At 41.9% G+C, this 12507-nt stretch overlaps 1 protein-coding gene across 1 annotated transcript in view; it reads left to right on the plus strand.

Annotated features, from left to right (window-relative positions):
• Positions 1 to 1266: 1266 nt before the first annotated feature.
• The window catches only part of DNAJB11 (DnaJ heat shock protein family (Hsp40) member B11), a 33918-nt gene continuing 22677 nt past the window's right edge, over positions 1267 to 12507 (plus strand). The window contains exons 1-4 of the mRNA XM_089684704.1: positions 1267 to 1503; positions 6446 to 6602; positions 10841 to 10938; positions 12211 to 12343. Of these exons, the coding sequence (XP_089540830.1) occupies positions 1430 to 1503; positions 6446 to 6602; positions 10841 to 10938; positions 12211 to 12343 (462 nt within the window). The 5' untranslated portion in view covers positions 1267 to 1429. The remainder of the gene's footprint in view (positions 1504 to 6445; positions 6603 to 10840; positions 10939 to 12210; positions 12344 to 12507) is intronic.

A 12507-nucleotide genomic window follows, 5' to 3' on the forward strand; every position in this document is an offset into this window, starting at 1 on the left:
AGTGGCAAGAGGAAAGCCATTGTTGAAAGCCATCAGAAGTCCCGTTTGTAGTTTGCGAGAAGCCATGTGGGGGATACAGCAAACATGTGGAAGAAGGTGCTCTCTGGTCAGATGAGACCAAATTTGAACTTTTTGACCTAAATGCAAAATGCTATGTGTGGCAGAAAACTAACACTGCACATCACCCTGAACACACCATCCCCACCGTGAAACATGGTGGTGGCAGCATCATGTTGTGGGGATGCTTTTCTTCAGCAGGGACAGGGAAGCTGGTCAGAGTTGATGGGAAGATGGATGGAGCCAAATACAGGGCAATCTTAGAAGAAAACCTTTTAGAGTCTGCAAAACACTTGAGACTAGAGTGGATGTTCACCTTCCAGCAGGACAATGACCCTAAACATACAGCCAGAGCTACAATGGAATGGTTTAGATCAAAGCATATTCAGGTGTTACAAAGGCCCAGTCAAAGTCCAGATCTATACCCAATTGAGAATCTGTGGCAAGACTTGAAAATTGCTGTTCACAGACACTCTCCATCCAATCTGACAGAGCTTGAGCTATTTTGAAAAGAAGAATGGGCAAACATTTCACTCTAGATGTGCAAAGCTGGTAGAGACATACCGAAAGCCTTGCAGCTGTAATTGCAGAGAAAGGTGGTTCTACAAAGTATGGACTCAGGGGGCTGAATACAAATGCCGCCACACTTTTCAGATATTGATTTGTAAAATATTTTGAAAACCATTTATCATTTTCCTTCCACTTCACAATTATGTGCCACTTTGTGTTGGTCTATCACATAAAATTCCAATAAAATAAATTTACGTTTTTGGTTGTAACATGATAAAATGTGGGAAATTTCAAGGGGTATGAATACTTTCTCAAGGTGTTGTACAGGGGTTTTACAAAGTTTATAGCACACTGGAACCTGATGTATAAACTCACAGCATTATCATCACTCTTCGTGCTGTTTTACCAAGTGTTCTAGAGCTGTGTGTACTAGTCAGCCAGTGTACATACACACTTTGAATTACAAGAACAGCTTACGTCAGTCACCCGTTTCCTGTTTTATAACCAACAATAAGGCTCCGTCCCGGAACCGGCGACACATCTAGGCAGGAAATGCAGTGTTCACTCTCTCAAAGACGATTGGTGGAGTAAGTAGGAACCGTAATTTGCCATGTCTATGCATGTGGTTGGTCAGGCACTCCCGGAAACGAAATGGAACGTTAGGTGATTGGCTGTCTGCCCCCCGGCTGAAGCTGACGTTGTGCTGTGTGATTAGCTGTGCTTGTTTCAATACCTGTTGTATGGGAGATCGAGGTCTCTGTGTAGACTGACGTGAAGCAAGTTCGGCCGGTGTTGATTGATGCGGTGACAGGCGAAGGAGCCCGGGGATCTGTGTTCTGGTGACTGGCTTCATTCTACCACCATGAGGATCGGCTCGTTGTCATTGAGCAGCATCTGCCTGCTAGTCGTGTACATGCTGAGCGTGGTGTGTGCAGGGTAAGTCAGTGAAGTCCATTGTGGAGCGGAAATATGGAGCGCTGTGGTTTGTATTAGTCCCACGTCCCCATAGAAGCTCGTGTCCCCAGCTGGGGATGTACAGCAGTCATGACAGCCGAGGATTGGCCAGTGATGGGAATGTATAGGACCGGGTTGCTGCAGATCAGCTCGTCAATGTGAAGTAATTGAAATGACATCGCCCCCATTGTCAGTAAGAATGCTCAATGTGCTTGTATTGGCATCCTTTGTTTGCCTGCCTGATGTAGAATTTCATCAGGTGCTTACAGATGGAACACTTAAAGCAGCCCTGCCACTATACTAAACGTTCCTGGACAAACCTGTAAAGTAAGGTAAGTACCTACCTCTCCCGGGGCTTATGATGCCATACACCGCTCTGTTTAGGAGAAATGAAGTCTGCTGGGAATGGACCCCTACTGACCCCCATGTCACTGCTGTCTCCAGTTATGGCAGAAAGGTCAGCCGTAGGATCCCGGAGATCAGCAGTCCTACAAGTGTCCACTGCCCAGCTGCTGACTATTGCCCTCTAAGCCTCACCCAGAGCAGAGATTTTCCAGCTTGCAGGCAACAATCTAAGTGCCAGTAGACTGAGAGTGCTCATCACTGGGGTTGGATGAAGTGGCTCATGGGTGAGAAAGTAAGACATGTAGTGGAATGTCCTCGCTGCAAGCCTGCTGAAAAAGCCCTTGCCTCAGAAATGCTGGGGGCTGACCAAAAGGAGCCCAACCACACTCCTCCAACTCAGCAATGATGTCAGCTCACATCCACACAACTGCCCCACCTAAAGCTCACTACACACGCTCCCATCTGATTGTTCAGTCTTTTAGATCTACCAACAGCTCTGTAGTGAAGGAGTCTGCCTGATTAGGTTGGTCCTTCTATTATATAGATTTGGTAAATGTAAAGTGTATGGTGACCCTAAGGCAGCGTTCACACTTGAGCGTGGAAGCTCAAAGCTCCAAAAAAGTTCAAACTTAAAAAAATCAATTGTTCTGTATGGTGCCTGTTTGCGCCATAAGGTGTGAACAGGCTTCATAGAAAACTATTTATTTTTTAAGTTTGAGCTTTTTTTGGAGCTGCAAGTTACAAAACGCTCAAGTGTGAACGCAGCCTACAGCCTCATGTACGCTGGATGTTTTTAACGCTGCTGTTAGGGGGCTTCTGGCAGTTTTTTTTCTGCCTCTAAGCATCTCTGCATGTTAGCCTATGTTTCCATGCATACATTTAGAGGCAGGAAAAAAACCGCTGCCTGCACATCCAGGAGCAGCAGCATTTAAGTGCTTGTTAGTTAGATTCATCAATCATTTGATTGTTAATTTCAATAACCAGAATAAATGATTAGGCCTCATGCACACAGGACATTTTAAAACTGTTGCTCCTCTTGACAGCAGTGTTTTGGCAGAATGCCTGACGCTGGTAAAAGGGTCTAACGCATTTACATGCATTTAGGCACGTTTACAGGCGTCAAGAACTTTAGTGGTAATTCATTTCATTGGCCAGAAAAATAATTTATTCTGGAAATAGAAATGAATTAACACTCAAGCGCTAAATGTGCCGAGCATTCGCATGCGTTTAGGCGTGTTTAATTGTGTCAAGCGTTTTTTTTTAGCCAAAAAACAGCTCCTAAAAGCCCCTGCTGCTAAAGCTTCTAAAAGTCTGTGTTTATTGACACATAGGATAACATGAAGGGGTGTTTAGAAACTATAAAGAAAAAAACACCTGACACCCCTAAAAGAGGCTGCAAAAACACCCTGTGTGCATGAGGCCCTATTCTAGGCAATGAAATGAATTAACACCCAAGTTTCTGACACACCTAAATGAGTCTAGAAGTGTTCACATCCATTTACAAGCTCCAAGCATTTGTTCTACCTAAACGCTGCTACCAGCAGCAAAGCTGTCTAGGAGAGATGGGCAGATGCCCTGTGTGGATAAGGCCCAAGACTGCCCTCTCTACATTTCACCCAATACAGGCTTGATCACAGATTGTTTAGCAGACAGTTTGAACACATTAAATATGCAGTTCAAGCGATGGTTGCCCCATAGCATCTCCCATAATCTGAACGCAGATGAAATAGACCGTTCAAGCGATGGTTGCCCCATAGCATCTCCCATAATCTGAACGCAGATGAAATAGTTCAAGCGATGGTTGCCCCATAGCATCTCCCATAATCTGAACACAGATCAAATAGATAGTTCAAGCGATGGCTGCCCCATAGCATCTCCCATGACCAGTGAACTTTAAAGCTGATTTCCTGGTATGATTTGTATTTAATACTTCTAATGGTCCAGCTTGGTACAATGTAAATATGTATATCTCATACCCGAGTGGCCTCTGAAGCTGACAATCACTGTAGAAGTTATGGCCACGACAGTGATGGCTGCCATCTTCCTGCTGGTTTTCTATGCGAGCTTCTTTCTCTCTGCACACTGACTACATGGGGTTGCTCAGCACTGCCACCATTCATAGAACCGCTCTGTTTTTAAATACAAGGTATTTTCTGACTGACGTGGTGGAGAGGAGGGGCAGTGTCATCATGATCTCCACTGTGTTCAATCAGAGGATACCTTGTATTCACTGAAAAGATTAGAGGGTATTCTATGAATGGCAGCTGTTCCGTGGTAACAAACCCCTGTGGTCAGTGTGCAGAGGGGAAGCCATTCCCACAGAACACCAGCATAACCCAGAGGATCATGGCTACCTGTGTAGTACCAATAACTAATAAAGAGATTTTCAGCTTCCCCAGTGTTCTATCAAGTATGACATCTACATACTTGCGTGTTGTGCCAAGCTGGGCCAATGTAACAATGCAATCCAAATAATTTCTGGAGTTCTGCTTTAACATTTTGGGTATCTGGATATATGTAAAGGAAACCCCCTTACATGGACACTATGTTCTGATATCTAAACACTTGAAGCCCTAGGCTGACTAACATCTATCCTCACTATAATGTAAAAGAGGTTTGTGTAGGACAGATGTCAGCACAGCCCCACACACTAGCAGATACAGAAATATATTGCTGTTCTCTTTGTGTCTGCAGTTGTGGAGTGCGGCACTGACATCTAACCTGTTCTACATCTCTCAGATGAATGGAGGTCCACTGTCCGCTATAGGCCTCATACACACTAGGACTTTAGGTGCTGCATATGAGATCCCAGAGTTTTTGTGCGGGTGCAGGGCACAGGTACACCATCCAGCCCCACTGCTGACAGCCTGTAAAGGTATAGACCTCATAGGAGAGGCTGAAAGCTGCTGCCGCTGGACAGCGCACTGAGTGGTGCTAACATTTAGGACAGTATGTGCCCAGGGAAAATTCCCGGAACACAAGAAGTCTGCGTTCCCAGCATTCATCCCTGGGCTCATACTGCCCTAAACATTAGTAAGCACTGTCCTGCGACAGCAATTTTCAGCCTCTCATAGACTTTTACAGGCTATTGGCAGTGGGGCTGGATGGTGCAACTATGCCCTCTGCCCACATGAAAATGCTGACATGTCATACCCTGGAGTTCAATGCCCATTGAGGCCTAAGTTGGCTGTAAAGTGTGCATATATAGAGAAGTATTTGCTTACTACTTGGCATGTGCAGTGAAACGTAAATGTTGCTTAACCTGCTGAATCACTAATAGATTGATAGTATAATTCAAGCCCTGGTGTGGAATGCAGAACACCTCTAGTCACCCCGTATCCCCAGTGTATTGTGCAGAGCCTGTGATCAGTGTTGTTCATGTGTAAGTAGCCATTTCAGTCCTTTTGTATTTTCATTTTCCTTTTATACCTGGATACAAGCATCAATCCATTGAAACCAAGTAGACAGTAATCAGTCCACCTACTTTGCCTAATCTATTCTACTATACCCCCCCCCCCCTTCACCTTACCAAGTGCATACATGCCTTGATCTGGTGGCCTAGGCCTCTGGTGTTTCGAAAGTGTACTGTCGATGACCACCCCTGTGCTGTACCTTCCTTAGGCATCTCTCGCCTCAGAACCCAGCCTAATAGAATCCTAATGTTGGGGCTAGAGATGATGGACTTCGTGGTAATGGAGCAATAGTGAAGATTAGGGGATGAGAGGGAGTTTGGCTAGGCTTGCAACCAGTTTTCTCTGAAATTGGGGCCATACTAGGTGCTAAACTGGCCTCAAGTGCCTGCTTTATTGTGCCAGTGGCAGTTTAAGGGTTTTTTTTAGCTTCACTTTTGCCTTTAAGTCAATTAAATGGGGTCTTTCACAACACAATGCATCTAAACAAATATGCAATAAAATATGTATCTGGTGGAAACAAGCCTGTTTTGCTGGCAGTTGCTTGTATTCCTTGTAGGATAAGGGTAACTTGCATTAAAAGTGATTACTTTGCAATCATTTATTGGCAGGTAAGTTATGTTCTCCTACTAATTGTGTAACCGGTATATGCACAGTGTGTTTTATGTAGATAGTAAACATTGACATGCCATTAAGTTTTATATACATTATTGACATATAATATAAAAAGTAATAAAACATAATGAAACTCTGCTATTTTTTTTTATTATTAATATTAAGTGGGCCCCAGGAGATTTATGTCACGATGTGCTAGTGTGCACCGCATATTATCACATTATGATAGGCTGTCAAATTATGTCCTCCAGAGTGCCTGCTGGTCACAGACTCATCCTTCTCCCCCTCTTCTTTCTGGGTTTGGTCTGTTCAGCCGCTTGAATGGCCAGGCTACTATAACATTTGCCTATGGGCACCAGAGTCATATCATCATGGCATAGAGGGGTGCCGTAATTGTAGGCTAAGCTGTGCATACGTGGCTTAATATTGTGTATTTTGATCTAGCATTAAACCTTTCTAGGTTCTTGAAATAAAATGTCTCATTAACAGTTTGTCTTTTTGATATGAATTTAAAGTGAATGCTGCTCCTTTTTTTTTTTTTTTTTTTATTGTAGACGTGATTTCTATAAAATTCTGGGTGTGTCACGAACAGCTAGTATAAAGGATATAAAGAAGGCCTATCGCAAGCTAGCTTTGCAGTTGCATCCAGATAGAAATCCAGACGACCCCCAAGCACAAGAAAAATTTCAAGACTTAGGTGCTGCTTATGAGGTTAGTATTAAATGTGTAGCCTAACCATGCATCTTATTTTGTATTTGCCTTGGAGCTCAGGTTCCTGCGTTTTTTTTTATTTCCACCAGGGACACTATCTGCATGGATTTTACATTGTTGGTAGGGGAAAATGGTGCTCCATTGGTGTCGGTGTGAGGAATGGTGCCCCATTGTTGGTGTCAGGGGATCTGCGGGATGAAACAGTGGCCCATTGTTGGTGGTTTTGGGGGGGGGAGGGAATGGTGCTCCACTGTTGATGTCAGTGGGGGAATGGATGCATCATTCCTGGATGCATGTATATGTATGGTTTTCTGAAACCAAGGGGTTTTATTTTGAAGCCTGGAGCCCAGTCTGCAGTCCCGTGATACGTACGGGTCCCAGAAGCTAGTGGTCAGTGTTTTCCTTGCCTATGTGCTTACTGTAACGATTATGTGCAATAGAGACATGGAAGCTGTATGCAACAGCCATCTTGTTAAGGTCTCAGCCATTTTGTTTTTCATGAGCTATCATCTTTCTCCCCTCCTCCCTCCTCTTGAAATAAAATTTGTAGCTGTAAGTTGTAATGGACTTCAAAAGAGCCTCTTATCTTAAATAAATTATAAATATAGACTAGCTCCAGAGCTGTAAACCGCTAATTAGTCTTGGCAGGATGTCTATTTTGCAAAGACACTTTCCTCTGCCTTATCGTAAAACAATAACTTAGTCAGCCGTCACACATGACCTGTTAGGCCATTAGAGCTAGGAATGCAGAGCATGCCATAAAACATCTATTCCACATGTAACAATTCATAAAATTCAACCGGAACTGGGCACATTAATATTAGGTATATATTTGGATAGATCATTTCATGCCGAGCCAAACAAGGTCATACATGACTATGTGAGCACATAGGAAAGGGAAGAAAGCAGTCTCGTCCCTCCTGGGTGACAAAGGTATGCTGTGTTTGATATCCCTGGGTTTGAAATCTAATTCTGAATATTAATCTGCCAGTTTCTAGAGGACTTACAGACCTGGTGAAGGGAGACACAGAGAATAAATGATGTGGCGCTGCTACAACTAATACTACTTAAAAGTGGAAGATGCCTCATAAAAATATAATATAAATAATTATATATAAGTGAATAAATATAAACCTCCCAAGTGATACAAGGTGAAATATAACACAAGTAAAAGGTGCTACATAAATAGTGATACAGACCAGAAATGTCCAGTAAAAGGACTAATTGTGCCCAATTGATCCTAAAAGAATCTAAAGGTGTAAGTGAAGCAACCAACTAGTCCAAATAGGACTATAATTTCTAATGTGCTCCAAACTCACAAATAGTGACAAATGCACAAAGTGTAAACCTGTTAATACAAAATGCATGAATACCATGCAAAAAAAAAAAATATGATCCCCTAAAACAGGCAAGGAAATATCAAATCAATATCCACATGCTAAAAGTGCATAAATTAAATCACATGCCGTGAAAGACAGTAATCGCACACAACGCATGTCATTAAGTAACGTAAAAACATGTAAACACATATAAATGTCCAAATTGGTGTAAACCATCATACATTCAATAGACAAAATCACTCATGAAGATAGGTGATACAACTGTGTAAGGTAATGGGGGGTATCCACAAGTGACAGAAATGCACGCTCACCTCCTTGCCTTGACCCACACAGGGTCAAAACACTTTTAGGATCATTAATCCTGGATCCTTCATGTAAGACAACTCCTCCAGAGCAGCGTCATTTTCCCCTTGATAATCATCCCGTCTCAGGTAGGTAAAATGGTGGCAGACCTCTTCTCCCTGTAATAACATGAAATGCGGCCAATATGCTCGTTATGAAATACAAGCAGAAGCTCCCATAGTATAATACCATTTATTAAAATAAAGTGCAGCAATCAAATTTCCACAAATGCAAACTCACATTTTCCTACATCTTGTATAAGGCACAGATAGGAAAAACCTCATGTTCTGGGTGTAGTTGCATGGGTGTACAGAGATGGTGTCCAAACCGGAATTGCGTCACCGCACTGTCTTTCACGGCATGTGATTTAATTTATGCACTTTTAGCATGTGGATATTGATTTGATATTTCCTTGCCTGTTTTAGGGGATCTTATATATATATATATATATTTTTTTTGCATGGTATTCATGCATTTTGCATTAACAGGTTTACACTTTGTGCGTTTGTCACTATATAATTATTTATATTATATTTTTATGCAGTATCTTCCACTTTTAGGTAGTATTAGTTGTAGCAGCGCCACATCATTTATTCTCTGTATTTTCATTTAATCATTAGGTATATTATTGGATGTTGGCAGCTATATTAGTTTTGTAGGGATTGGGGTAGAAGCGCAGGAGGTCTTTTCACATTTATTTACCTGGTGAAGGGAGCTCTTGTTTAACATCAGTCAAGAAACATCTTAACGTACTTGGGAGCCAAGGCAACATTTTTGCTCGGAAAATTGGACTCTCCTAAACCAGGACTTTGCAAGTATTCTGCCTTCTTAACTCCTTTCTTTTATTTCTCTGTTGCATTATTGTTCTCTTTATGTCTTTGCAACATCTTGTTCTGTAAATATTTTAATTGCACCGTTTTGACCTTTTTAGTAATAAACCCTATTTTGAAAAGTGTTGAAACTGTCTCTAAAGCTTTTAATGCAAACTGAAGAATCACTGTCTCTTGAAGAGTGCTACTGTATACAATAATCTTCTGAATATCCCTGTCTGTGGTGACAGTGTGTGTTACAGACGGTTATGCTAATATCATAGTGTTATTGCTAAGATTTGTGAGTTTCTTCCTTCTCTGTAAAAAGGTGGTGGTGGCAGTGTGAAGGGTTAATGTGTAATTAACCTGACCCAGTAATAATGGCTCTCAGGCTGCTGGCACATAGATTGTGATCTCACAAGCTGGAAAATCTTTGTGCAGGGTGCAGCCGAGAGTGGCATTGTTACGCAAGTGACCGCGCAGTTCAAGATCAGCTTGTTCTTTGTCACGCATTGGTGAAAAGGGCAGGGGTCAGGTCAAAGATAAAATACAGACAAATATATAATTGATATATTAAAAAAAACAATATCTTGCACAGTCTTTCTTTGGCCTTAGTTCTTCGTGTCTGTAAAGAACTTTTCTTGGTTTGTAGCTCAGCTCCAATTTTAATCATAAGGTAAGAGGTCAGGATCTCAAGTGACTGTAGATGAATTTTGATCCTTTGCTCTAAGCAAGACAGATTCAGGTCAGAGGTTTACCTAGGCCAATCCATAATATGTTTGTTTTGCCTTCAGCCATCCTGCTGCTGACCTACTGTAAGTCTGAAGAGGTATTGCAGCGTTCCTCTTCAGCTTCAGAACATTGATTGATGGCTTAATCAGGCCTCTCTTTTTTCTATTTATTTATTTTTTGAATAATGGCAAGGCACCCCAGTCCCGCAGAAACAAAAACATCCAGACAGATAAGTACACTCATTAATGAAGTTAATGTTAATTTTAGTGTAAGAACCTGAAACTGTGTGATATCAGCATATGTTTATGCTCTTTATAGTAGAATAGTAGATTGGGAGAGGAAAGGGTAGCACTTGGAAACAAACAGGTATGTTGAAGGCACATGCATTATTCCCTTGCTGTCCAGTCACATGCTGGAGGTGGAGAGGTGACCATGTTGATCTGTATGATCACTTTCTCTATGCCTGACTGCACAGACACATATGGGGAACCAGAACTTGTGCAAGGCAGGGGCAGAGAAACTTACATAGAAGAGGTTTGAGCCCTGCTGTACAAGGACTGCAAGAGGCGATTCCAAGTCAAATGTAGGAACTAACACAGCTTGCACTTGAGATAAAAATCCGGATAAATACAGAAGTAGATTAATTTAGGTTTTTATGTGTGCCTGAAGTTCCCCTTTTTAAATATATATTTTTTTTATATGCATAAGCATTTAAAATTAGAATTGCTCTCTGGAATCTACAGTATTCTATGTATTAAATTACAATTGTTATATTTATAATATATTAGCTTTTCAGTTTCCTTTTTTACAAATGAGAAAACATGGAGAACTGTTTGTGCATTTTGTTTTATATTATACAGACTTCATTTGGATAGATTTTCTGCCATTTCTGTAATAATTCTCTTTTTGGGTCTCAGTACAATTTTCTTCTGGGGCTCCTCGGATTAAAAGAACCTGCCTGCTATAAAGAATACATGTATAAAATATTGTATCAATTTACATAATTTTTATTTAGGTACTTTCTGATGAAGAAAAGAGAAAGCAGTATGATGCATATGGAGAAGAAGGACTTAAAGATGGCCATCACAGTTCTCATGGTGATATATTCTCACAGTGAGTCCATCTAAATAACATGATTTTGACCTGCTGCATTCAGTGTTTGTTTGCTGTGAAGAGATTACAAATCCTTAAACCCCAATTGAACTTTAAATAGAAGTATAGTATTTTAATCATACTTACCTAGGTGGATGCAGCACCGATGCCGCATCTGTCCTCTGCCGGATAAGTCCATGTAGTGAACTGTGCATCCAGACCTACCAGTTGAAAGCTCCTTTGGATCACAGGAGTGCAGTTTGTGTTGCACTCCTATGATCCATTTTCAGCTGGCATCGGGATGAAGCCCGCTGTTGGCTGACGTTACTCGGTCGGTCCAAATCCACCCTAGAGTCTGGAGCAGCACCTGGCTCAGCCTCTCAACCATGTGCTGAGAGCCTGAGCCAGCCGCTCCCTTCCCCTCCACAACCCAGCGCTCCAGCGTGGAGTGGAGAACTCAGCAATCATGTGATCGCACAGTTCTCACTTGGAGCCGGCAATTTGCGTTGAGTAATTTGCATGGCCCTGCTCACTGTGGGAGTGAACATTTTCTGTTTTAGGAAGGCAGTGCTGATTCTGGAAGACTGCCTTAGTACGTTTCCCTGCACACATCACAAATGCCAGTACTATATTGTATTGCTGCTTTCATTCAGATTCCAGGCTTAAGTATTGTGTGACACATTACTGTGAGGCTCCTTTCACACAGGCAATCCAATCAGGTCCACCTGTTTTCTCTCTATCCAGTGGCTGATTTCCCCATCTGAGGAGCGTTGCAACCCTGAAGCATTTCCTTTGGTTGTCACTGTCCTGGTACCCTTGGCTTTCCTTTTGGCTGTGCATATCCTGAGGTGCTGGAGAGTACATATGAAATCCAATCAGGTCCACCTATCAGTTTTTCAGGCAGACCTGATCGGAAGTTCCATGCATCACTATGGACAGTCAGGTGTAGACTGACTTGTCCGTTTACACCCAGCTAAGTCTCCAGTCCGATCCTGTTTACTAAAAAGAAAAAGAGAATGGGATCTGTCCTATTCCGTTTAGTCAGATCAGGGGGTAATTAGGTGTGAACAGACAGGCTGAGTCATTTTACTCCCAGCCACCCATAGAGCAGAGCAGGCTCTGTCCATGTCCACTCTGCAGAAACTGAGGGACACAGATGTGTCATCCACCCACTCTACTCAGTAGGGGGATCTATGTCCTGATCTACTGCTGATCGGAACGGATTCCGCACAGAATCTTCATTGTGTGAAAGGGGCCTAAGAAATGTAAAATGTAAAAACTTTTCCTTCTTAGCTTCTTTGGAGACTTTGGATTCATGTTTGGTGGCAATCCACGGCAACAGGACAGAAATGTTCCACGAGGCAGCGATATAATCATTGATCTTGAAGTGACACTGGAAGAAGTATACTCTGGAAATTTTGTAGAGGTACACTTTGCAATATTTTAAAATGACTGTAACTTGAGTAAAAGAATTTAGAAATGTAAAGTATATACTCCTAGACCAGTGTTTCTCAACTTTTTTTTTTGTTGTTTTGATTTTGTGTTTTTATAGTGAAGACTACTTTTTTAAAATTCTACACAATCTCAAGG

Source organism: Staurois parvus, unplaced genomic scaffold (assembly GCF_062004578.1).
Source record: "Staurois parvus isolate SC_StPar_1 unplaced genomic scaffold, SC_StPar_1.0 ptg000353l, whole genome shotgun sequence".
Lineage (NCBI taxonomy): Eukaryota > Metazoa > Chordata > Amphibia > Anura > Ranidae > Staurois > Staurois parvus.